At 44.2% G+C, this 27,589-nt stretch overlaps 1 protein-coding gene across 1 annotated transcript in view; it reads right to left on the minus strand.

Annotated features, from left to right (window-relative positions):
• Positions 1-27,589, minus strand: part of LOC124796148 (inositol 1,4,5-triphosphate receptor associated 1-like) — a 302,195-nt gene that overhangs the window by 216,560 nt on the left and 58,046 nt on the right. The window contains exon 3 of the mRNA XM_047260239.1: positions 26,398-26,519. Within this exon, the coding sequence (XP_047116195.1) occupies positions 26,398-26,519 (122 nt within the window). The remainder of the gene's footprint in view (positions 1-26,397; positions 26,520-27,589) is intronic.

Genomic DNA, 27,589 nt, shown 5'->3' on the forward strand with positions numbered 1-27,589 from the left:
CCCTCAATCGGTGCTGTGGGGTATGAGGATACCCCCTCCAAAATTCCAATGCGCGTAACTTCAGAATTTTACGTACTGCACACTTCCGCTTGTCGGTAGCTTTCGTTCAGATTGTTATGAGCAACTGTAGTGAGCAGTCGTAGTTGCGAGCTGCTGTTATTTTGACTTGGTAAGTATTATAACTTGGGAGTATTATAACTTGGGGGATGAGGCCACCCCATCACACAGTTTACGTGTCTAAATCAGTAATTTTAAACACTTAATATTTCGCATTTCTTACAGAAATATCACTCAGCTGGTTAACAAGGCCAGAGTGGGTGTTTCTGATCCAGGTTTTCAGACTGTTAGCACTCAGTGGTTACATGAGGTGGAAGATATTGAATGCAGTGATGCTGAAACTGCCAGCGAAAGTGATCCTGAAAGCTTCTGTGAACACGATACTGAATCATAACTGGATATATCAAATAGTGATGAGTGTGAACGAGTTAGAGGAGAAACAAAACAGAACGCTTTCTATGGAAGCAACCGCTTTAAGGGTCAACAGTGGAACCTAAGAGAAATGTTCAAAAGCATGCTCACAATATTATAGTACATCTTCCATGACTCAAAGGGACTGCACAACATCTTGGCCATTCTTGTACGCCACTGCAGGTATGGGAATGCGTTTTTTCAGAGGACATGCTAACTGAAGTTGTAACACACACAAATGAGGAAATCAAACAATATACAAGTAGATATGCTGATGAAACCAGGAATTGAGAGATGTTTCACTGATAGAAATGAAGGCCTTTATCGGATTACTCTACTATACTGCAATTTTCAAATCCAATAAAGAGAATCTTGAATCACTCTTTGTTACCGATGGTACCCGTCGCGATATATATCGCTGCACAATGTCATCGAAACCAATGTTAGTTCGGCTAACTTAGTGTTCTGGTTACCTGTCCTGGCCACTGACGTAAATTCAGGCAGTGTTCTTTTGAGCGAAGTTAACTATTACCGTGTTTCAAATTCAAGTGTACCAGCGGAATTTTCTGCCTAGTGTTCCTGTTACCTGCCCTGGCCACTAACGTACTTTCAGGCAGCGTCCTTTCCTCACCTGTTGTCGCGGTCCAACATGGTGTGTAATTTTGACAGCTAATGCGTACTCCATTGTGGATTATGACGTTTGTAACATTGCCGGTTTGAGTTCTCATGTACTGATTGACAGGAAGCAAGTCGTTGTGTCAGTCGGTCCATGGCTGTCCCCTCAGGGTTCCTATTCGGTATCTTTCCACCATTGTGCCGATCGTTTCGGTACACAATAACATCGAACGTTCTAGTACTCGAATTAGAGTCTCTATTATTCAGTATGCATTTCGATAGCGATACCGTTCGGGTCTAGAGAACCGAAGCGCTGTTGTCGGTTCGTGTCGCACAAGCCAATCAAAAGCAAGCAGCCACAGATCCGCGCATGCGTACTGCATCGCGCACAGCGCCACGAACACAAAGCGGCTAGCAGACGACACAGGCGCGCTGTTCTTCCAAGTACCGAAAATTGCGTTTACGTTTCCATAACGCATGATGCCGCATTCCATCGAGCTGGCGTGCCCGCCTTCATCGCTCTTGCCTCCTCCTTAACAGTATCAGGCGCAGTATATCCAGTTCCATGATTCTCAGCTGAAATGCATAGAAATTTTTAGTTTCCCTGACCGCATGTTTCCATGCATGCATAATAACCATAGCTTATTTGACTGTATTCTTCAGATTGACGTAAATGCCGCATTATGTCATCTTATTCTCATTCATACTGACATCGTGTTTTGGATTTTACGTTTCGGAAAATGAGTTAGGAATAGTGTGTAGTACCACATTGTACTAATACATCTATAAAAACACCCGAAAAATTGATTCTAATAGTTTCAAAGAATAAGAAGATAAACAGAATGTGGTTATAACACGCTCCTAGAGATCCAAATTATTAAGTAGCCCACTTCCCTATATGATGCGTCAACGATTTGGATGTTAAAAACAAAATTGAAAAAAAAAATAAAAACGCCTTTTCGAGATCTCCTGCAGTTCGTCGAAGTTTATAACATGCATCTCATCAATGAAAATGTTTCGTGTATGGTGCTAGTAGGACAGTCTACTAGAAGAGGTCAGTGAATATGTCTACCTTGGCCAGATTATAAATATGAAGGGAGACGTAAGGCCAGAAATCTATCGACGCATCAAGCTTGGCTGGCAAGCATTTGGGAAGAATTCAAAAGTATTCAGATCAAAAATGCCAGTAAATCTGAAGAAAGCAGTATTTGATCGATGCATTCTTCCTGTGATGACGTATGGCTGCGAGACATGGACACTGAACTCATTCACAAAAGGGAAACTTAGGACAGCACAGAGAGCCATGGAGAGGTCAATGCTGGGCAATACAAGAAAGGACAGGAAAACGGCAGATGACATCCGGTCTGTGACGAAGGTTAATGACATCTTAGAGAGAGTAGGTTCCTTGAAATGGCAGTGGGCTGGCCACGTCGCAAGAAGAAAAGACAACAGATGGACGAAACTAGTACTGGAGTGGAGTCCGAGAGAGCACCGGAGGCCTAGAGGAAGACCACCAGACAGATGGGACAAAGACATGAAGAAGATCGCTGGTAACACCTGGCAGAGAACTGCCCAAGACCGTCCCACTTGGAGAAGACTTCTGAAAGCCTACCTGAATCCACGACTCGAAGAGGCCACATCATCTAATGATTAAATTGGCTGATGATGATGATGATGATGGTGCTACAGTCTAAAAATATTACGGCAGAGATCTTTCATCTCTATTTATTGAGGATTCTACCGCAGATAAATACCTGAGACAAGCAAGATTATGAAGATGACTGCTGCTAGTTACATTCCCAGTAATTTAAGTTGTGCTCTTAGATTCCTGTCTAACAGCATACTCGGAAATCGCTACATATTCGGAAAAAATGGTGAATTATTTCTGACAAGAAAAATATAAAGGTCAATGTCGGTTGTTTCACTCACAGCAATTTCATCTCCAACGATTTCATATTTCGTATTTTAAACACACAGAAATCACGAAATCATTACTGAGGAAGTGCGCTCTTACATGTAAGTAATAACGAAAATTGCAGAAAAATGTTAACTTACACGAATAACAATGTCTCAGAACGTGTTGCATATATGAAGAAAAAAAAAATTTTTTTGCATCCGTCCATGCGCGAACCCGTGACCCTCGAAATCGCATTCCCGCGCGCTAACCACTTTTTTTTTATTATTTGATCTCATTTTATTCTATATCGTTCGTAGAATTTGTTCGTTACGGGCGTCCGATAACACTCTTTAAGGCTGTTCTTTGATCCATTCACTCAGTTTATTTATTGCGGAGGTTAGCTAAACCCCCTGACCGAACACGCTGAGCTACCGTGCCGGCTTCCACTTGGCCAGGCCAAGCAACAGCAGCACTGCGTTCGTTTGTTGTAGTATTGAACTACAGGAACGTAGGCTGACTTCGATGCCAAACGGTGCTCCGTAAGTCATAAATGAGTGATAGTTTGGAAGGTTTCCAATATCACACTTCACGCAATTGCTTTTCCATTGTTACTTGAAAGTTGTAAACACGTTTCGATAATTGCTAACTAACCTATTTGTGGGAAAAAGTACACAAAGGCACTGGTAACGTCAGTTCACTCTCATGTAATACACCTAAGCAGAGCCGATGTCTTGATAGTTAATGATCTTTAAACTCCTATTTGCACAATAATAACACGTATTTTGAGAGCATATTGACCGAAAATGTTTTTTTATGTAATCATTCATAGTAACAACCTAACCTAACCATATTTCTAACAAAGGAAAATAGTCTATTACGAACTCACTTTCCAACTGGATGCGTCCTCTGGTGATTCTTTAGTAACAAAATCACTAAATCCACAGCTAAAACCGCTAAATACGTTTAAAATAACAAATTATAGGTGTCCATATACCACAGCTCACCGATCGACAGGGCCACACCGAAAATCAAAACCTCTCGGTACAATTGTTGTAAAATCGATGGGAGGACCGTTCGGTAACAAGTCTTAGAAGCTTACTGAATAGGATATTTCGACAAAGAACCGAAAATGACGTCACTACCGAGACTAACCTACTACAACGATCGGTATGAACGATACAGAATAGGGCCCCTGGTTGCGTTGTGACGGATCAAGTATAGTTGGGCTCACCACCTGTCTCACCTAAGTGAGAAGGCCCTGGAGGCTTTCTGAGTGCCACAGGTGTTCAATCATCTGTTGTCAGCTATTTTAAATTTTAGGCTTATGGTTGTTTTGTTTTCTAGAAATTTTGCAAAATTAATAATTAAATTTATCTTTCAAGCTTAAGCACTGTAGCCTTCTACCTCTAACGATTATGGGAATGTGTTGCACCTTGCATGTGTTGCCTTTTGGGGTTTTAAATTATTTTATTGCTATCTTCATTGAATTTTTGATTTTTTTAAGATTTCTTGTTGGCCTTCTGCCCTTAAAGGTCTATGGTAATATATTCTAAATTTTTGGAATATAGTTGTGGCCCTCAGCCATTTGTATTGCACTTTGCGTATGTTATTTTTGAATTATTGCTATCTTAATTGGATTTTTATCTTGTTAAGATTTCTTGTTTGGAGGCCTTCAGCCGTGAAAGAGTTGCATTCGGTAAAGATTCGGCTATGTGCCTCTTTGGTTGTAAAGGTTATTAAATTACAATAAATGACAGTTAGAAGCAGAAACTGACCTCAACCCTTGGTCCTTTCCGCAATCCTGTTACCTGTGCTGTCTAGCGGGTTTAGCTGGCGTTTCACGTGCAGTGGTTTTAAAGTGTCGTCGTTCTGGGCTGTTTTAGTACTGTGGCCAATCTTTAACTTGTGCTTATGACTTCAGTGTATTTTCCGTGCTACACAAATCGCCAACTGTGCTTTTATCCTTATGCGGACTTTTTTTTAACTGTCCCACAATGAACGTCTCTGTGTACGTGTATATTTTTATGTTCTTATGTCCCCCGTTATCACCTTTTACTTGCTTCGTTTTTATCTTCTTATTGAATGTATTACACGGCTGAAAAGCGGCGGAAGGTACCGCTGCCAGCTCTCCCATGCCCATACGGGGCAGGGAATGAAATCATAGTAAAGGAAAAAAACAGTTCCGCCAGCACGAAAACTCAATACCTCTGTGACAGTGAAACATTCATCTCGACAGTGATTTTGATTTTTTGCTGGAGCAATTTCATTTCCTTTGACGGCCGAGTTACTACTTTGCTGTCATCAGCTCCGCGTGGAAATGAAAGGAAGGCAGATGATAAAAGGAGCCGCGAGGGTCCACTGATGAGATGAAACGCGCGCCGCTGCTGGTTCAGCGTCGGGCGGCCGAAGTGGTGAGCAGCCAGGCGTGTAGATACAGAACTCACACAATATGCAAATACCGCCAGGGTAGGTGTGAAACTGCTCTTCTGTGGTGTAGTACGCAGTGTCACTGTAAAAGGAATGTATTTTAAGATGACTTGTCTGCTTGCAGACTGCAAAGCCTGGAAGTTTCGAAAATCATTCAAATCATGCCTACAGTGTACAGAAAGTCGCGAAGTGTTGTCATGCTGAACGACCGGATGAAGACAATACGGATAATTTGCACATCAGTAACGCTGCCTCAACCTGCACATACTGAGGTGATGAAAGTCATGGGATACCTCCCAAAATCGCGTTTGACCTCCTTTTGCCCGTCGTAGTGCAGCAATTCTACATCTACATCCATACTCCGCAAGCCACCTGTCGGTGTGTGGCGAAGAGTACCTTCAGTACCTCTATCGGTTCTCCCTTCTGTTCCAGTCTCGCATTGTTCGTGGAAAGAAAGATTGTCGGTATGCCTCTGTGTGGGCTCAAACCTCTCTGATTTTATCCTCATGGTCTCTTCGCGAGATGTACGTAGGAGGGAGCAATATACTGCTTGACTCCTCGGTGAAGCAATGTTCTCGAAACTTCAAAAAAAGCCCGTACCGAGCTCGCAGAGTCTTCCGCTGGAGTCTATCATCTCTGTAAAGCTTTCGCGATTACTAAATGATGCTGTAACGAAGCGCGCTGCTCTCCTTTGGATCTTCTCTATCTCTTCTATCAACCCTATCTGGTACGGAGCAGTATTCAAGCAGTGGGCGAACAAGTGTACTATAATCTACTTCCTTTCTTTTCGGACTGCATTTCCTTAGGATTGTTCCAATGAATCTCAGTCTGGCATCTGCCTTGCCGACGATTAATTTTATACGGTCATTCCATTTTAAATCACTCCTAATGCCTACTGCCAGATAATTTATGGAATTAGTTGCATCCAGTTTCTGACCTGCTATATTGTAGCTAAATGATAAAGGATCTTTCTTTCTATGTATTCGAAGCACATTACACTTGTGTACATTGAGATTTAATTGCCATTCCCTGCACCATGCGTCAATTCGTTGCAGATCCTCCTCCATTTCAGTACAATTTTCTATTTTAGAACCTCTATATATACCACAGCATCATCCGCAAAATGCCTCAGTGAACTTCCGATGTCATCCACAAGGTTATTTATGTATATTGTGAATAGAAACACTCCCCTACGGCACACCTGAAATCACTCTTACTTCGGAAGACTCATCTTCATTGAGAATGAAATGCTGCGTTCTGTTATCTAGGAACTCTTCAATCCAATCACACAATTGGTCTGATAGTCCATATGCTCTTACTTTGTGTGGTGTCACCGCCAGACACCACACTTGCTAGGTGGTAGCTTTAAATCGGCCGCGGTCCATTAGTACATGTCGGACCCGCGTGTCGCCACTGTCAGTGATCGCAGACCGAGCGCCACCACACTGCAGGTCTCGAGATACGGACTAGCACTCGCCCCAGTTGTACGGACGACTTTGCTAGCGACTAAACTGACGAAGCCTCGCTCCTTTGCCGAGCAGATAGTTAGAATAGCCTTCAGCTAAGTCCATGGCTACGACCTAGCAAGGCGCCATTAGCCTTACACAGCAATTGATACTTATCGTATAAAGCATGTCTCATCAAGAACGATGTATACAATAAGGATGGATTAAAGTTAAGTATTCCAAAAGCTACGTACTTTTCTTTATAGCATTCATTACGTATCCTGTTTCAGACCTCACGCCATCCTTCGTGTGTTTATAGCGTGCATTGCGGTCCCCTCAAATCACACTGTGTCGGCACTTCTGTCGACACATCACTTTGTTCATTAAACGACTGTGGGGAACTGTATCAAACGCCTTGCGGAAGTCAAGAAAGACGGCATCTACCTGGGAACCCGTGCCTATGGCCCTCTGTCTCATGGACGAATAGCGCGAGCTGAATTTCACACGATCGTCTTTTTCGAAACCCATGCTGATTCCTACAGAGTATATTTCTAGTCTCCAGACAAGTCATTATACTCGAACATAATACGTGTTCCAAAATTCTACAACTTATCGACGTTAGAGATATAGGTCTACAGTTCTTCACATCTGTTCGCCGTCCCTTCTTGAAAACGGGAATCACCTGTGCCCTTTTCCAATCTTTTGGAACACTACGCTCTTCAAGAGACCTTGCAAGAAGGGGGGGCAAGTTCCTTCGCTTACTCTGTGTAAAATCGAACTGGTATCCCATTAGGTCCAGAGGCCTTTCCTCTTTTGAGCGATTTTAATTTAATTCGATGTGACATGGACTCAACAAGTCTTTGGAAATTTCCTCCAGAAACATTTAGCCATGCTGTCTCTGTAGCCGTCCATAACAGCGAAAGTGTAGTGGATGCAGTGTTTTGTACACGAACTGACCTCTAGATTATGTCCTATAAATGTACGATGAGATTCGTGTCTGGAGATCTGAGAGGCCAATCCATTCGCTCGAATTGTCCAGAATATTCTTCAAACCAAATTCGAACGGTTGTGGCCCAGTGACATGGAGCGTTGTCATTCATATTTTTTTATGGCTGCAAATGGTCTCCAAGTAGACGCACATCCACAGGACCCTCTCGATTCCATGTAAATACAGCCAACATCGCTACAGAGCTACGACCAGTTTGCAAAATGCCCTGTTGACAACTAGGGTCCATGGCTTCGCGGGATCTGCGCCACGTTCGAGCCCTACCACCATCTCTCACGGACTGAAATCGGGACACATCCGACCAGGCCACGGTTTTCCAGCCGTTTAGTTTTCAACTGATGTGGTCACGATCCTACACTACTGGCCATTAAAATTGCAACACCACGAAGATGACGTGCTACAGACGCGAAATTTAACCGACAGGAAGAAGATGCTGTGATATGCAAATGATTAGCTTTTTGGAGCATTCACACAAGGTTGGCGCCGGTGGCGACACCTACAACGTGCTGACATGAGGAAAGTTTCCAACCGATTTCTCATGCACAAACAGCAGTTGACCGGCGTTGCCTGGTGAACCGTTGTTGTGGTGCCTCGTGTAAGGAGGAGAAATGCGTACCATGACGTTTCCGACTTTGACAAAGACCGGATTGTAGCCTATCGCGATTGCGGTTTATCGTATCGCGACATTGCTGCTCGCGTTGGTCGAGATCCAATGACTGTTAGCAGATTATGGAATCGGTGGGTTCAGGAGGAACGCTTTGCTGGATCCCTACGGCCTCGTATCACTAGCAGTCGAGATGACAGGCATCTTATCCGCATGGCTGTAACGAATCGTGCAACCACGTCTCGATGCCTGGCTCAACAGATGGGGACGTTAGCAAGACAACAGCCATCTGCACGAACAGTTCGACGACGTTTGCAGCAGCATGAACTATCAGCTCGGACACCATGGCTGCGGTTATCCTGGACGCTGCATCACAGACAGGAACGCCTCGATGGTGTACTCAACGACGAACCTGGGTGCACGATGCCAAAACGTCATTTTTTCGGATGAATGCAGGTTCTGTTTACAGCATCATGATGGTGGCATCCGTGTTTGGCGATATCGCGGTGAATGCACATTGGAAGCGTGTATTCGTCATCGCCATACTGGCGTATCACTCGGCGTGATGGTATGGGGTACCATTGGTTACCTGTCTCGGTCACCTCTTGTTCGCATTGACGACACTTTGAACAGTGGACGTTACATTTTAGATGTGTTACGACCCGTGGCTCTACCCGTCATTCGATCCCTGTAAAACCCTACATTTCAGCAGGATAACGCACAACCGCATGTTGCAGGTCCTGGATATAGAAAATGTTCGGCTGCTGCCCTGGTCAGCACATTCTCCAGATCTCTCACCAATTGAAAACGTCTGGTCAATGGTGGCCGAGCAACTGGCTCGTCACAATACAACAGTCACTCCTCTTGATGAACTGTGGTATCGTGTCGAAGCTGCATGGACAGCTGTACCTGTACACGCCATCCAAGGTCTGTTTGACTCAATGCCCAGGCGTATCAAGGCCGTTATTACGGCCAGTGGTCGTTGTTCTGGGTACTGATTTCTCATGATCTATGCACCCAAATTGCGTGAAAATGTAATCACATGTCAGTTCTAGTATAATATATTTGTCCAATGAATACCCGTTTATCATCTGCATTTCTATCTGGTGTAGCAATTTTAATGGCCAGTAGTGTAGGTGTAGCGCTGCAGGCACTCGCGTCGATCGTCTGCTACCACAACCCATTAGCGCCATACATCACTCTATTGTCCTAACGGATACGTTCTTCGTACGTCCCACATTGATTTCTGCGATTATTTCACACACAGTTGCTTGTCTTTTAGCAGGGACAACTCTCCGCAAACGCCTCTCGGTTGTTAGGCGAAGGCCTTCGGCCACTGCATTGTCCGTGGTAAGTATTAATGCTTGAAATGTGGTATTTTCGGTACAGTCTTCACATTATGGATAGCGGAATATTGAATTCCGTAACGAATTCCGAAATGTAATGTCCCGTGCGTCTAGCTCCGACTTCCACCCCGTGTTCAAAGTCTGTTAATTTCGTCGAGCGGCCATAATCATATCGGAAACCTTTTCACACGAACCACCTGAGTACAAATGACAGTTCCGCCAAGGCACTGCGCTTTTATACCTTGTGTACCTGAGTCTACCGCCATCTGTATGTGAGCATATCGCTATCCCACGACTTCTGTCACCTGAGTATACACAGCTCCTAACTTTACATCTGCATCTACATCTACGTGATTGCTATTCACAAGAAAAAGTGCCTGGCGCAGGGTTCAATCAACCACCTTCAAGCTGCCTCTCTACCGTTCCACTCGACCGGCGCAGGGGAAAAACGAGCACTTAAATTTTTGCCGTGCGAGCCCTGATTTCTCTTATTTTATCGTGATGATCATTTCTCCCTATGTAGGTGGGTACCTACAGAATGTTTACTCAATCGGAGGAGAAAACTGGTGATTGAAATTTCATGAGAAGATCCGGTCGCAACAAAAAACGCCTTTGTTTTAATGATTGCCACTCCAATTGGCGTATCATGTCCCCTATTTCGCGATAATACAAAACGAGCTGCCCTTCTTTGTACTTTTTCGATGTCATCCATCAGTCCCACCTGACGCGGATCCCACACCGCACAGCAATACTGCAGGATAGGGCGGGCAAGCGTGGTGTAAGCAGTCTCTTCAGTAGACCTGTTGCACCTTCTAAGTGTTCTGCCAATGAATCGCAGTCTTTGGTTTGCTCTACCCACAATATTATCTATGTGATCGTTCCAGTTTACGTTATTTGTAATTGTAAACCTTAAGTATTTAGTTGAATTTACAGCCTTCAGATTTGTGTGACTTATCGCGTATTCGAAATTTAGCTGATTTCTTTTAGTACTCATGTGAATAACTTCACACTTTTCCTTATTCAGGGTCCATTGCCACTTTTCGCACCATATAGATATCTTATCTACAGCATTTTGCAAGTCGTTTTGATCATCTGATGACCTTACAAGACGGTAATTGACAGCATCATCTGCAAACAATCTAAGACGGCTACTCAGATTGTCTCCTATGTCGTCGATATAAATCAGGAACAATAGAGGGTCTATAGCACTCCCTTGGGGAACGCCGGATATTACTTCTGTTTTACTCGATTACTACGAACTGTGACCTTTTTGACAGGAAATCACGAATCCAGTCGTACAACTGAGGCGATACTCCGTAGCCACGCAGTTTGATTAGAAGACGCATGTGAGAAACGGTGTAGAAAACCTTCTGGAAATCTAAAAACATGGAATCAATTTGACATCCCTTGTCGATAGCACTTATTACTTCATGAGTATAAAGAGCTACTTCTATTTCGCAAGAACGATATTTTCTGAAACCGTGCTATGTGTCAGTAAATCGTTTTTTTTTTTCGAGGTATTTCATAATGTTCGAATACAGTATATGTTCCAAAACCCTAGTGCAAATCGACGCTAGTGATATAGGCCTGTAATTCAGCGGATTACTCCTACTTCCCTTTTTGGGTATTGGTGTGACTTGAGCAATTTTCCAGTCTTTAGATACGGATCTTTCTGTGAGCAAGTGGCTGTATGTAATTGCTAAATATGGAGCTATTTTATCAGCATACGCTGAGAGGAACCAGGTTATACAGGTTGTTATAAATGATTGAGGCGATATCACAAATTCAGTGTAGCTACATTAATTGACATATTGTGACAAAACTCAAAACCCGTATAGAGAAACTCAATAAGTTTTGTATTGTTGCAGCCGCCCTTCAGATTTTTGCTGAGAGATGGCAGCGGTGAACAGTTCGGCAAGATGGCGACAGGCGTCAAAAAAGCGTACGTTGTGCTTCGGATGTATTCACATCATCTACAACGACACTTGACGACGAAGTTCAGCAAAGATCTGCCAATTGCATTCGGCAACGGTAGGCGCTGTTTAAAGCATCAAATCGAAGGGTCGGCCTGCAGTGAATGAAAAAACGGTTCACCACGTGCAGGCGAGTTTCGTACGTAGCTCGCACAAGTCGACGAGCAGAGCAAGCAGAGAGCTGCATGCTTCCAGCATGAGTATAACGTATGAAGACATGCAGATCGAAGAGGTTGACAGTGTTAAATTTCTGGGATTACCACTCGATAATAAATTCAGTTGGGAAGGGCATACCACAGAATTGCTCAAGCGCCTAAACAAGTCTGTATTTGCCGTGCTGGGGCAACCCATTAAACAGAGCAAAAGTTTTTAGGGTGCAAAAGCGTGTGGTAAGAATCATTTGTGGTGTAAATTCAAGAACATCTTGTAGAAACCTGTTCAAGGAACTTTGTATTCCAACCACTGCTTCTCAGTATATTTATTCCTTAATGAAATTTGTTGCAAGTAATACATCTCTATTTCCAACCAATAGCTCAGTACACAATATCAATACTAGGAATAAGAAGAATCTACATAAAGGCCTAAAATCACTTACCTTGGTCCAAAAAGGGGTCCAATATTCAGGAACACACATTTTTAATAAATTGCCAGCAACCATTAAAAATTTGGTTCCAGATAAAGCACGGTTTAAACAGAGTTTGAAAGACTTTTTGATAGGCAACTCCTTCTACTCCATAGATGAACATCTTAACAGCTTAAGTAAAAATATCTGTTAGACTTCATTTTTTATAAAACTTCGTCGCAACAGTCAAGATTAGATATTTTGCATATGATAAATTTATTAATAGTGGATAATAGTGCTTCACTCTGACAGTGTGTTGTAAGAGGTCCATGATTAAGGAATTTGTTGCTAGCGCAGTCGAGCAGATGTAATTTCGATGGATTGCTCCTGCGCTGCCTGCGATATGTAAGCTATAAGAGAATCTCAGACCAAAGAGCAGCGTTATATGCAGTAGGATCTGTGTAGCAGTAGGACTAGGTAGTTGCTAGCAGTCTGATGTATGGAGTTGGCTGGGCCGGTCGTGTGGAGCGATGGCGGTGCCTGAGCGTTGTAGTATAAGGTAAAAGCAGCCTCGTCCCATGTAAATGGCTTTAAAAAGAAATCTCTTAATAATAATCTTTCTTATAAAAATTAAGTTTTGACAATCATTCAACTCAATTTAATTTCTCCAATCTATGGTCATCCTGATTATTGTAAAGAAAAATCAACTGTTTCCTTTTATACATGACAAATCTATCAGCCAGCATTGCACTGGGCTGCGCCAGAAAAATTTCTTACAGGAGCAGATATATACGAGTTATCCGGCGGCCTTATTGAGGTAAGAATTTTCAATTTATTCAGAATGAACTTTCAGGGCCATGACGCAGCACTGCTGACGTCCAAATTTACCAGTTTAGAATCACAGTCAGTTAATTATTGAAAGGTTATAAGTAAGCCACAATTTTATTGAGAGATTAGTCACATTGTATTATTGGTAGGTTACGGAAATTTTTCTGTTGGAAGGTTACAGTGTTAATTCTGTAAATATTAGTTGTCCCAGTTTACTGCATTGTATTAGCTTATTTTCGACTATCTCCTGATCAGGGTAGTAAGTATTATATTCAAATGTTTTATGTTTTTATGTAATACTTTCTGACATGTTCCATACCCACGAGAATCATCTCATTTTTTGGGTCTATGGAACGAAAACTGAATCTAATCTACAACAACAGGACATTTTAAAGGTCTTAAGGAAATGGCTGAAGCTGAAGCCTCGCCTCTTGCAATTGCTACAAGCCTTGACCCCTAATAACGAAGTCAGACGCTTTGAAATTTCAGCACAGTTGCAACAGCTTATACTAGAGAATTGGTCTTGTTAGACATTCTTGTTAAGTGACGAAGCAACATTTTTTTTGTGAATGGCACATTGAATAAGCAGAATATGTGAATTTGGGTGTCCGAGCGGTTCTAGGCGCTACAGTCTGGAACCACGCGACCGCTACGGGCTCAGGTTTGAATCCTGCCTCGGGCATGGATGTGTGTGATGTCCCTAGGTTAGTTAGGTTTAAGTAGTTCTAAGTTCTAGGGGACTGATGACCTCAGAAGTCCCATAGTGCTCAGAGCCATTTGAATCTTTTTTTTTTTTTTTTTTTTGTGAATTTGGAGGACAGATAATCGTCACGCTATCTTGCGGAACATTCGAGATTCACAAAAAGTCAAGGTGTTTTGTTCAGTCTGACAGTTTAAAGTTTACGGTTTCCGTTTTTTCTGCGATAACATCGTTGCAGGACACGCTGGAAAACTGGCTCATGCCACAACTGGAGACCAACAGTGTGGGCTTCATCTACCAATAGGTTTGGAGGTCCACCCCACTTCCATCATGATGTTCGTGAATTCTTAAACAGCAAATTGAGAAAACAATGGATCAGTCTCGGTCATGGCCGCCATGCTTTTCCGACCTAAGGCCATGCGACTTTTTCGTGTGGGGTAACGTAAAAGATTCTATGTTTACGCCTCCTCCAGCAACAAACCTACCAGAAGCCCGATCGCGCATCAACAGTGCTTTTGAACAGACAGATAGGAACACGCTGCGCCAAACGTGGGAAGAACTTCACTATTGACTTGGTATCTGCAGAGTCGGTAGGGGAGCACATATGGAGCACTTACTGTTGTACCTCGGGTAGTCACAACAGTACTTCGTGGACTAGGTAGCAGGAGACAGCCAGGGTAGCTGGGCACACTACAGAATATCAATAGACGACGACGTATGTATGTTCTGAGAAGCAGCCATGTACAATGAAACAATCATTTCCAATCTCTGAAGAAAGTGTTTTGTCAACACGACAGTAAACAATTTTTCTAGCTGCGCTGGTTCTCGCAGACCTAACTTACTACGACGTCGGCAGCCGCTGTCCCGTGGAGCTGAACTTTCAAACGGAGGGGACCATGACACCACTTTCAACATGTCAAAAAAAAGTTCTTGAGTTTTTCTATGTGGGTTCAAAGCCGTGTGACAATATGCCAAATAATACACTTACAGCAAATCAGTGAAATCGTTTGTAATAACTTTGTACTGGACTTACCTTTAACGTAAGATTATACCGCTTAATGAGTAGATTACGACAGAATTTCAAATTCTTAAATTCGGTAAATAACTATGTGAAATCGTCATTTTCTCTGTTTTGCGTCGTTCCTCAATTGCTTCAAAATTCATGGAAGTATGTCGCGTGTAACACATGTTTCTTTTTACACATGTGATACATACATTATGTGGTAGTTGCAATATGTTATTGTGTTACATTTTACCATGTTTTTCTGTTGTTTTTCAGGTGAGAATAAGCTTTTGTAGCACAAATTTCGTAAGGTCAAATCGTTCGGTGTTACGATTTCCGGCGGTGATAGCGCATGGTGTGTCGTCCTGGAGATATGCTCATTAGTCTCCATACTCCAACTGGCCGATTTCCGGCGTTTTTCACCCACATTTGCTAAAACACGTCGCTTACATAATAAATGCTGATAATTCAAGATGTACATAATATAACATTCTACTATGTATGAATTTCTTGGAAATCGTCCAGTATGAGCTTGAAGAGTAATGAACACATCTCCAGGACCACACACATGTCTTAACAGCGCTGGAAATCGTAAGTAATACCGAACGATAATTTCACCTCACGAAATTTGTGCTAAAAAAGCTGAGAAGAGAAAAATATGGCAAAATGTAACACAATAACATATTATATAATAACACATAATATATTAATCATATGTAGAAAAAGAAACATGTATTACAGGCCACTGAAGATACTTCGCACATGAAAGCCACACGCATATGGAAATAAACAAACTGCCTTCAATTAGTTGAACAGGCGGAGCATTCCTCCATGAATACGTGAAATATGCTAATCAAATTCCTGTTGCCCCTTGTTAGATAGGCAACCTGCAGCTGTGCCTGGGTAACCAGCGGACAAATGGTTCAAATGGCTCTGAGCACTATGGGGCTTAACATCTGAAGTCATCAGTCCCCTAGAACTTGGAACTACTTAAACCTAACTAACCTAAGCACACACATCCATTCCCGAGGCAGGATTCGAACCTGCGACCGTAGCGGTTTCGCCGTTCCAGAGTGAAGCGCCTAGAACCACTCGGCCACTCCGGCCGGCCTCCCAGCGGACAGGACGAGGCTTTAAGCTGTTAAGTAATAGAAGCTGTTAGTTTTTGTAAACGTCGTTGTCTTTTTTCAAAGGAATCATCCTAGTAATACTCTTAAATGATCCTGGATTAATACGTCACACCCAAATCAAACGGCAAGACGCAGGTGATAAACCTGTTCCTCCCGAATGCAAAATCAGAGCTTCAACAACTGCGCCAACTCGTTAGATTTCGATTCGACGTCATTCGCACAGTTTCAAGATTTGGTGCGCCAGCGCAACGCAGTTTGCGGCTGGCTGCTCAAAAGCTGCGTTCATTGGCGACATAAAGTGCGTATACCGTCGCAACACAGTTTTCTTTTTCGTGACAAGCAGCCACGAACTTACCTTCTACGTTTCCCTACAATGTGCGGCGCTCGTAGTTCTGATGTCCTCATTCCGTCGAATTTACATTACGCACACCACTGCGAAATTGTATCGCATAGTCCAGTCAATGAAGACCAAAAGACGTCGAATAGGATAAAAAACTCGTGCTGTCGAATTTTTTGCACAGTAGTAGGAGGGACCGTCATGAACAACATGTTGAAGATCGCCACCAGTGGAGTCTGAGCGTGGAGAAGGTCCCTTTCTTATGTGTTTCTGGAATAAGCCGAAAATGCGGTTTCTAGCGAAAATGTTTCCCAGTACGTAATTACACTCCCCCTAGCAGTGTCGAACAGCGTGCAGCGAGATTTACGTAGATTCTGCGCACATGTGTTTCTTGCGTTAGTATTAGTACTACATCACACCTGTATTCCATATAGTGTTAGCGCACTTTATGGAAGATAAACATCGCCTGCCATGTCCACGCACAGCGTCACAATCGATTCGTAAGACGCACTGTATAGGGTCAGTATAACTGTGTGAAACTGTGGTGTCACCGCCAGACACCACACTTGCTAGGTGGTAGCCTTTAAATCGACCGCGGTCCGTTAGTATACGTCGGACCCGCGTGTCGCCACTATCAGTGATTGCAGACCGAGCGCCGCCGCACGGCAGGTCTAGAGACACTTCCTAGCGCTCGCCCCAGTTGTACAGCCGACTTTGCTAGCGATGGTTCACTGACAAATTACGCTCTCATTTGCCGAGACGATAGTTAGCATAGCCTTCTGCTACGTCATTTGCTACGACCTAGCAAGGCGCCATTACCAGTTACTATCGATGCTGTAAAACATGTACCGTCAAGAGCGATGTTCACCAATTATGGATTAAAGTTAAGTATTCCAGAAGATACGTACGTTTTTTGCTAGTCTCAATTCCTTGTCCTGTTCCAGACCTCACGCCAGCCTGCGTGAGTTTAAACGCGTGCCTTTCGGCTTCCTTATAGTGGGTTGGCTGTCTTGCCAATCCACAACAGAAACAGTCTGTAGCTGCTTCTTGCGATGTAGTGCGGTACATAGAGCGGAGAATCAGATGTGCACTCGTCAGTTTGCCACCTACAACCTTGGCCAACAGTACTAAGCACCCCAGCTAACTTTAACCGTTGTGAAAAATGAAAAAATTAAATAAATAGAAACAATTTGTTCTGATTTATAATTTTTATTAGTAACACAATATCAATTTGTTGTGGGCCAACCTTGGCCCTTATTCTTTTAGGTACATAGTACACTAGTTTTTTACAACCTTTGGCTCTTCTGGCGTTTCACTCGAGGCGCAGGTGGTCTTTTAATTCTTCGTTCGACTGTAAGTAGGCTGTTTAAGCTTTTATATTGGTAACGCCACGTAGCGCTCTGTATGTGCTGTGTGCAGTCTGTGGCTGGTTTGCATTGTTGTTGGAATATCTGCCATTGTAGTGTTGGGCAGCTGGATGTTAACAGCGCGTAGCATTGCGCAGTTGGAGGTGAGCCGCCAGCAGTGGTGGATGTGGGGAGAGAGATGGCGGAGTTTTGAAATTTGGAAGACTGGATGTCATGAACTGCAATATACATTATGACTTTTGAACACTATTGAGGTAAATACATTGTTTGTTCTCTATTAAAATCTTTCATTTGCTATCTATGCCTATCAGTAGTTAGTGCCTTCCGTAGTTTGAATCTTTTATTTAGCTGGCGGTAGTGGCGCTCGCTGTATTGCAGTAGTTCGAGTAACGAAGATTTTTGTGACGTAAGTGATTTGTGAAAGGTATAGGTTAATGTTAGTCAGGGCCATTCTTTTGTAGGGATTATTGAAAGTCAGATTGCGTTGCGCTAAAAAAAAAATATTGTGTGTCAGTTTAAGCACAGTCATGTTTAATTGTTCAAAGGAGACGTTCCACGACTTAATTGTGTGCTGCCTGACTTTGCGCTTCAAAAAAAGAAAGGTTCAGGTTCAGTGACTGGGCAGGCCAGTCCAGAAGCTCGATGTTATTTTCCCGAAGCCAAGTCACTGTGCGGACAGATTTATAGCAAGTTGCGTTATCGCGCTGGAATTTAACGCGTCCATGTTTGTGGCAAAAAGGTTTTGAAAGAGGACAGTAAATAAGATTTTAGGACGTCTAGGTGCTTTGCGGGATCCATGCGGCTTTCACATACTACCATTTGTCCCACTCCTGCAGCGCTCACGTAGCCCCAGGTCATAGCGCTCCGTCCCCTATGTTTTACGATGGGTACCAAACACTCTGGGTTACATCCCTCAGCCCATCCGGCGACGGACATGCGTCACACCCGGTGTACGAAACATCTTGAAATGTGAATAAATACTATAGGGAATTCTTTCATGAGTTTTTAAATTAATACATTTTCTTTTCTACCCAAATCGGTATGTGTTGTTAGAGCATCAAGTTGACAAACTTACATGAATGTTTGCTTCGTCAGACCACACGATATTTGACCAATCTTGTTCGGTGAACGCTTAGCTTTTAAAGCCCAGTCATAGCCTGTCTTTCCATTTTCGTCAGAGAGCTATGGCTTCTTCCTGGCTTTACAGCCTCTTACACCAGCTTCCTGCAGTCGGCTACAAGTGGTGCGAGCAGATATTGTTTTGTTAAAACTTTCAGACAACTCAGTAGCGAGGTCTCACGTGTTTTTTTCCTACTTTTTAACGACTCTCTTACTATCATTTAGTCTTCACGGTCTGTTCTGATCTGCTTGGTTCTGGGCCTAATAGCTTGCGACCCGGTCTTGGCGAGTCGCTCAATAGCATACTGTACAGATCGGCGTGAACATTTCATAGTTTACGAAATCTCCAGCTGCGATTTCCCCTGCTGACGCAAAATCTTTATCTGCACTCGTTTTTCTAAACTAAAGTCGTTTCTTTCATACATAACGCGGCAGTTCAAAATGGTTCAAATGGCTCTGAGTACTATGGGACTTAACATCTATGGTCATCAGTCCCCTAGAACTTAGAACTACTTAAACCTAACTAACCTAAGGACAGCACACAACACCCAGCCATCACGAGGAAGAGAAAATCCCTGACCCCGCCGGGAATCGAACCCGTGAACCCGGGCGTGGGAAGCGAGAACGCTACCGCACGACCACGAGATGCGGGCAACGCGGCAGTAACACTGCCACAGATCTAAACAGGAAAAAGACACTAGATTAGTGATATGCCTCCACAAGGATGGAATGTAGCGAACTGATTAGTACACAGATAATTTTCAAATGACAAATTTTACTAGACTGGATGTTTTATTAACGGCTTTATGATGGACCATTGTTTTTGGCCTTTTTCGATGCCGAAAACTACTATTTAAACGTTAGGATTTATTTACTGTTATGTATATGGCACACACGCGATGTTTCTAGGGTGCCCAATACTGGTGGCCAAGGGTGTATAAGGGAGGTCAGTATTTAACCACAATCTGGCGACCCGCCTTACCTCGCACTTGTATCCTCCACCCCCACCATCTCTACCCCTGTACACCCCCCCCCCCCTCCCCACCCAGAGCACAATACGTCCCCCAAAGCGGCTCGACTGCGCTTACATGTAGTTCACTTAATATTTGTTCTTAACCCACTTCATAGTCTTCAGAGCCATTTGAACCACGAACGGCACCAGCGTAATGTCTTCAAATGGTTCAAATGGCTCTGAGCCCTATGGGACTTAACACCTGAGGTCATCAGTCCCCTAGAACAGAACTACTTAAACCTAACTAAGCCAAGGACATCACACACATCCATGCCCGAGGCAGGATTCGAACCTGCGACCGTAGCAGTCGTGCGGTTCCGGACTGATGAGCCTAGAACCGCTCGGCCACAGCGGCCGGCTAATGTCCTCAATACGCTGCAAGTGTCAGTCGCCAGCAGAATGGTTTTCTGCATAGTTGTAAGTGCACTCCGGCGGAGCTAAGTCAAATACAACGACGGTAAATTGCTGGTGCTTATAAGGCTTGCGCTTCCGTAATCAAGACACCCCAAGCGCTTCGTGTTTCAAGAGGAACCGTATCAGAGATTTAAATCGAATACAGGGAAAACGGAAAACATTATCCGCTAAGTCACAACGCGGACGAAAGCGTGTCTCGCGTGATCGTGACGGACGGTTATTAAAGAAGGTTTGTGAGGAAAAGTGAAATAACGACAGCTGCAAAAGCCATTGCAAAACTGAATGTCGCAGTCGTGCACCCTGTCTACACCGTAACAACACGAAAGGAACTCCATAGGAGGGGAATTGCACAGCGATGTGAATTCCAAAACCATTCACTAGTGATGTTAATACCCGTAACAGGGAAACGCACTGCCGCAGCCACAAAACTTGAACTATGGGGCGGTGGGTAGGATGATTCTTGATTCACACAGTTTCCTACGTCTGGCCGCGTTTACGTCTCAAGAGTGAAACATGGAGGGGTTTCGGAGATGATTTGGGTATCCATACCGTAGTATTCCATGAACCCCATAGATATTCTCAAGGTCGCATTACTGCCAAGGGGAACCGCGAGACCGCTACGGTCGCAGGTTCGAATCCTGCCTCGGGCATGGATGAGTGTGATGTCCTTAGGTTAGTTAGGTTTAACTAGTTCTAAGTTCTAGGGGACTAATGACCTCAGAAGTTGAGTCCCACAGTGCTCAAAGCCATTTAAACCATTTGAAATGCCAAGGGTTATGTGCCTATTTTCGCTGACCATGTGCACCCCATATGCACTGGAAATGGAAATGAAGTCCCATTCTTCTTTACAGAGCGTAGGGGAACGATGCGGGTGACCCGCACCGCCTTACTAGGCAAGGTCCTAATGGAGGTGGTTTGCCGTTGCCTTCCTCCGACCGTGATGGGGATGAATGATGATGATGAAGACGACACAACACCCAGTCATCTCGAGGCAGGTGAAAATCCCAGACCCCGCCGGGAATCGAACCCGGGACCCCGTGCTCGGGAAGCTAGAACGCTACCCCGAGACCACGAGAGGCGGACCCATATGCACTACTGGCCATTAAAATTGCTAACCACGAAGATGAAGTGCTACAGAAGCGAAATTTAACCGACAGGAAGAAGATGCTATGATATGCAAATGATTAGCTTTTCAGAACATTCACACAGGATTGGCGCCGATGGCGACACCTACAACGTGCTGACATGAGGAAAGTTTCCAACCGATTTCTCATACACAAACAAGCAGTTGACTGGCGGTGCCTGGTGAAACGTTGTTGTGGTGCCTCGTGTAAGGAGGAGAAATGCGTAACATCACGTTTCCGACTTTGATAAAGGTCATATTGTAGCCTATCGCGATTGCGGTTTATCATATCGCGACATTGCTGCTCGCGTTGGTCGAGATCCAATGACTGTCAGCAGAATATGGAATCTGTGGGTTCAGGAGGGTAATACGGAACGCCGTGATGGATCCCAACGGCCTCGTATCATTAGCAGTCGAGATGACGGGTATCCTATCCGCACTGCTGTAACGGATCGTGCAGCCACGGCTCGATCCCCGAGTCACCAGATGGGGACGTTTGCAAGACAACTACTATGTGCACGACTCTTCGACGACGTTTCCAGCAGCACGGACTGTCAGCTCGGAGACCGTGGCTGCGGTTACCCTTGACGCTGCATCACAGACAGGAGCGCCTCCGATGGTGTACTGAACGACGAACCTGGGTGCACGAATGGCATAACGTCAATTTATCCGTTGAATCCAGGTTCTGTTTACAGCATCATGCTGGTCGCATCCGTGTTTGGCGACACCGCGGTGAACGCACATTGGAAGCGTGTATTCGTCATCGCCATACTGGCGTATCACCCGGCGTGATGGTATGGGGTGCCATTGGTTACACGTCTCGGTCACCTCTTGTTCCCATTGACGGCACTTTGAACAGTGGACGTTACGTTTCAGATGTGTTACGAGCCGTGGCTCTACCCGTCATTCGACCCCTGCGAACCCCTACATTTTAGCAGGGTGATGCACGACCGCGTGTTGCAGGTCCTGTACGGGCCTTTCAGGATACAGAAAACGTTCGATTGCTGCCCTGGCCAGCACTTTCTGCAGATCTCTCAGCAACTGAAAACATTTGGTCAATGGTGGCCGAGCAACTGGCTCGTCACAATACGCCAGTCACTACTCTAGATGAACTGTGGTATCGTGTTGCTGCACGGGCAGCTGTACCTGTACACGCCATCCAAGCTCTGTTTGACTCAATGCCCAGGCGTATCAAGGCCATTATTACGGCCAGAGGTGGTTGTTCTGGGAAGTGATTTCTCAGGATCTATGCACCCAAACTGCGTGAAAATGTAATCACTTGCCAGTTCCAGCATAATATATTTGCCCAATGAATACCCGTTTATCATCTGCATTTCTTCTTGGTGTAGCAATTTTAATGGCCAGTCGTGTATAATGTTTTTGTTCCGCAGTGGTGATGATACGTTCCAAGACGACAAGGCCCCTGTTCACACAACTCGCACCGTCCTGGACTGCTTTTGTGAGCACAAGGATGAAATTTCGTATCTAACCTGGCCACCATATTCACTCGATCTCATTATTATTGAGCCTTTGTGATCCACTTTGGACAGTTGAGGAGAGTGCGTGATCGCCATCCACTTCCATCATCGTTACCTGAACTTGCCACTACGAACGGTATAACTTTCCTTGAGAACTGTAGATGACCTGTATTTTGTCCATTCCAAGGCGGCCGGAATTTTTTTTTTTATGCCAACGGTTTTTGGGCCTGACAATGTAATGAGTTTTTGGTGTTTTCATATTTTTATCCATCCGCTGAAAGTACCACAAAGGCCTAATTATGGTTATCATACCAGTAAGAGGTGCGTTGTGTTCTGATTAACATCTAGACAACGTTTAATAAAGGCGTTAAGTCGAACGGGTAATTTACGGTGCTGTACGACCGTATATTTGCCAACTGGCTTGCCGCAGCGGTAAAACCGGTTTCCGAACTTAAGCCCTGTCGGGTTCGGCTAGCACTCGGATTTGGCCACCGTCCAGGTCTGCCGAATGTTGTTTGCAAGCGGGGTGCTCTCAGCCCTTCTGAGGTCAATTGAGGAGCTAATTGATTGAGAAGTAGCGACACCGGTCACGAAAACTAACAACGGCCGGGAGAGCTGTGTGCTGACCACATGCTAATCCGTATCTGCATTCGGTGACGCCTAAGGATGACACGGCGGCCAGTCGCTACAGTTGGGACTTCAAGGCCTGTTCGGACGGTATTTGTTATGACCGTATATTTACGACAGATGTGCTAAATATATTCTGTACTGTCAACCAGTCAGTTGAATGTGCACATACTTCGAAAATTTTCACCTGCGGATGAAATTTATCTTCGTCAGTTTTGTGTCATTACCTTCGCACTGTACAGACCTCCAAACGACTGGCTTGAACTAGACAGAACAGGAAAGTGTACTACTAATACTTGTGGCACTCAAAGTATCTGGCATTAATATTTTAGTTTCCCTAAAGATCAACAAAGCCGGCCGATGTGGCCGAGCGGTTCCAGCCGCTTCAGTCTGGAACTGCGAGACCGCTAAGTTCGCAGGTTCGAATCCTATCTCGGGCATGGATGTGTGTGAAGTCCTTAGGTTAGTTAGGTGTAAGTAGTTCTAGGGGACTGATGACCTCAGATGTTAGGTCCCATAGAGCTCAGAGCCATTTGAACCATTTGATGAAGAAAGATGAAACATATTGTAAGAATTTTCTGCTCCTCATCGTTCCAAATCCCGTTCTTTTCATTCTCTCGTACTTGAAAGCCGTTTCGCGTTGCTGCCGTAGCATCTATACCTATTATAAATTGAAGTCACTCCCTGTGGTTTTTTTTCTGGTGTGCCGTCTAATCACAGGAACAGTCTGCAAGGATTATGATACGGTTTTCAGGAAGGTATGAGTGTATAATTTATTACCGATATGCCAGATAAGTCGTCAGGCCGTAGCATACTTAGTGCTACACGAGCGAAGCCGGGGCCGGTTGCTACTAATTTGTAAAAACAGAGACGCATCAACATGATAAACCGTACTGTAAAAAGTTAAATATAGCGGTGCCTATTCCTCTGCGACATCTGTGCCGTGGTATTTGTCGCAAACAAGCGGAATGGCCTTGCATTTGTGTCCATTCCAGATATGGAAAGCGAATCAACAAAAGACCAGTGAAGTATGTGAACAAAATGCGAATTCAAAACGTCGAGGGTGCTTACGAGCAAACGACTAAAAACTGATTTCACAGACATTTCTAAGCCATTCTCTTCTTCAGCGATCTATTGAGGTTTTCAAGCCAGTTGTTTTTAAAATACAAAGAATAACGTTTTGTTCACAAATCAAACGCAATACGTTGCCGACCACTATGTACGTACAGATTGCAATAAATATGAGCTGCTGAATGATCGTTCGGAATAATTATTACGCTATTAAAATTCTTCGAAGGTTTTTCTCCCTAACAGTCGGTTCGACGCGGTATATATTTTGGGTTTGTTGAACAAGCTGCAATTATTTCCATCACATGACTCATTCCTAATCGTACATACGATATTTAACAGAAAATTCCTGTTTCATTGGTATTATTGGAATACTGTAGTCAGTATTACAAGGTAAAGTAGACAGTTTTTACTAGCTTATTTTACAGCACTATAGTAGTGGTTCAAATCAAATGGCTCTGAGCACTATGGGACTTAACTTCTGAGGTCATCAGCCCCTAGAACTTAGAACTACTTACACCTAACTAACCTATGGACATCACACACATCCATGCCCGAGGCAGGATTCGAACCTGCGACCGTAGCGGTCGCGCGATTCCAGACTGTAGCGCCTAGAGCCGCTCGGCCACCCCGGCCGGCTATAGTAGTGGTGCTGAGCGCTATAGCTGTTATGCTAAGTAATTTGAATAACACTGTAGTGAGCAGCTAAGACCCACATTAAGGAAATTCTGTACAGGCAGTCATTCCGTGTCGGATACTGAGGTAGTTTTACCCTAATCCCGTTAGTACAGGGTGACAATTATTGAACTATATGAAATAAAATCGCCATGACTTCTGAACAGTTTGCATTAGGACTTTCAAACTGCACGGTTGGGCGCGGGGCATGATGGGAAATGGAATGCGCATTATGGTTTGGTTTAGTGCCGATGTCCATTTTCATTTGGATTGGTTCGTCAATAAGCAAAATTGGCGCATTTTGGGAACTGAGAATCCGCATTTGGCGATCGAGAAGTCTCTTCACGCTCAACGGGTGACTGTGGGGTGTGCAGTGTCCACTCACGGAATAATTGGTGCGTTGTTCCTTGACGGCACGGTGACCATCGGCCGGTAAGTGAAGGTTTTGGAAGATGATTTCATCCCCATTCTCCAAAGTGATCCTGATTTCGACAAGATGTGGTTCATGCAAGACGAAGCTCGACCCCATCAATGCAGGAGAGTGTGTGATGTCCTGGAGGAGCACTCTGGGGACCGCATTCTGGCTCTGGGGTACCCAGAGACCATTAGCATGGGCCACGATTGGCCGCCATATTCTCCGGATCTGAACATATGCGACTCCTTTTTGTGGCGCCATACTGAAGACAAGGTGTACAGCAATAACATCAAAACTATTGCTGAGCTGAAAACAGCCATTCAGGAGCTCATCGACAACATCGATGTTCCGACACTTCAACGGATCATGTAGAATTTCGCTATTCGTCTGCGCCACGTCATCGCCAATGATGCCAGGCATATCGAACATGTCATAACCTAAATCCGAATATCTGTACTGACGTTTACATGTTGAATAAAGTGTGTGCACGCCGTAGTTTGTAAGGAATTTACGTCTTTTTCCATATAGATCAATAATTGTCACCCTGAATACACGTCAAGCACATTTTTAACGAAGCTCTTGGCTTGGTTGCCTTGTTCAGCGACGAGAAGTCGCAAATTTTGTGCACCTCTGCAACTAAATCGTCAAGTTCAGTTGATGCTTTTTTCTTAGGTGTCAAGATCTGGCTCACAGCAAGAGCTGTGACGCCTCCATGACGGATAAGAGTGACGTGCTAACGGTAAGTGTCCTGTACTCACCGGAGCTCGGCCAGCAGCTCAGGCGGCAGGTGGGGGAAGAACACGCCGGCTGGAGCCTCCAGCGAGGGCCGGCGGGGTGGCGGTGCGGTTCCTGGAGCCTCCAGCTGAGGCGCCTCTCCTTGCTGCTGGAACAGACAGATCCACTCAGCGTCAGCAACCAGATTCTCTGTCCCACATTCGCTGCTTCATTACAATAATTACCGCGGTAAACATCATTTGTATCTTGTCTGTAATGTGGTTTGCACCACGTGCCATCGTTCCTTTGCCCTAGAATGAAAAATATTCATTCTTAAACTCCACCTTTGATCTTCTTCTTGGTCTTCGCTTAATGTTCCATCTTCACTGAAGCCTTCTGTTCCTCGGTCTTTCTACAACTCATCTTCCTATTGGTTTATAACTACACTGACGGAAAAAATCGCAACACCAAGAAGGAGTTGTGCAACATAAAAAGAAGTTGGTAGGTGTGTTTCTATATCTGAAAGATGACGTCTATTGAAACATCGCGCCACACGCAATGCAGTGCAAATCAGGTTTTCCTTTAAATACACCCTGTAACGGTCGTGAGCGTTAGTTACCTTTGACATTTGACATGGTGAATTGATATCAGTCAAAAATGCCTTTCAAGCTACGAAGAAGCCATACTCAACAACTACTGAGTTTCAACGAGGTCTTGTAACAGGGTTGCGAGAAGCTGAATGTTCCTTCTGCGATACTGCAGAAAGATTTAATAATTGGCAACCAACGCTGTACAATAGCAATAAAGTCATGAGATGTTCAGTTGATTCTTTTATTAGAACATGCTACGCGTTTCGGGATTACACCCATCTTTAGACGTCACAACCAGGCGTACAGCCTTGACAACTCAAATAATGTGTCGAATAACATATGACTGCGACACAAGCACTCTGCTCTGCTTCAAGACTGCTTGTGTCGCAGTCATATGTTATTCGACACTTTCTTCTAGTTGTCAAGGCTGTACGCCCGGTTGGTTAGGAAGGAGTTGAAGTTTGTGATGTCTGAAGATGTGTGTAATCCCGAAACGCGTAACATGTTCTGATAAAAGAGTTAATTGAACATCTCATGACTTTATAGCGATTGTACAGCATTGGTTGCCAGTTATGAACATAAAAATGATCGCAGGCCTCAGACGGGATTTTATGTCCTGTACATCACTACAGAAAGACTTGGCAGG

This window comes from Schistocerca piceifrons, chromosome 4, assembly GCF_021461385.2.
Source record: "Schistocerca piceifrons isolate TAMUIC-IGC-003096 chromosome 4, iqSchPice1.1, whole genome shotgun sequence".
NCBI classification, from domain to species: domain Eukaryota; kingdom Metazoa; phylum Arthropoda; class Insecta; order Orthoptera; family Acrididae; genus Schistocerca; species Schistocerca piceifrons.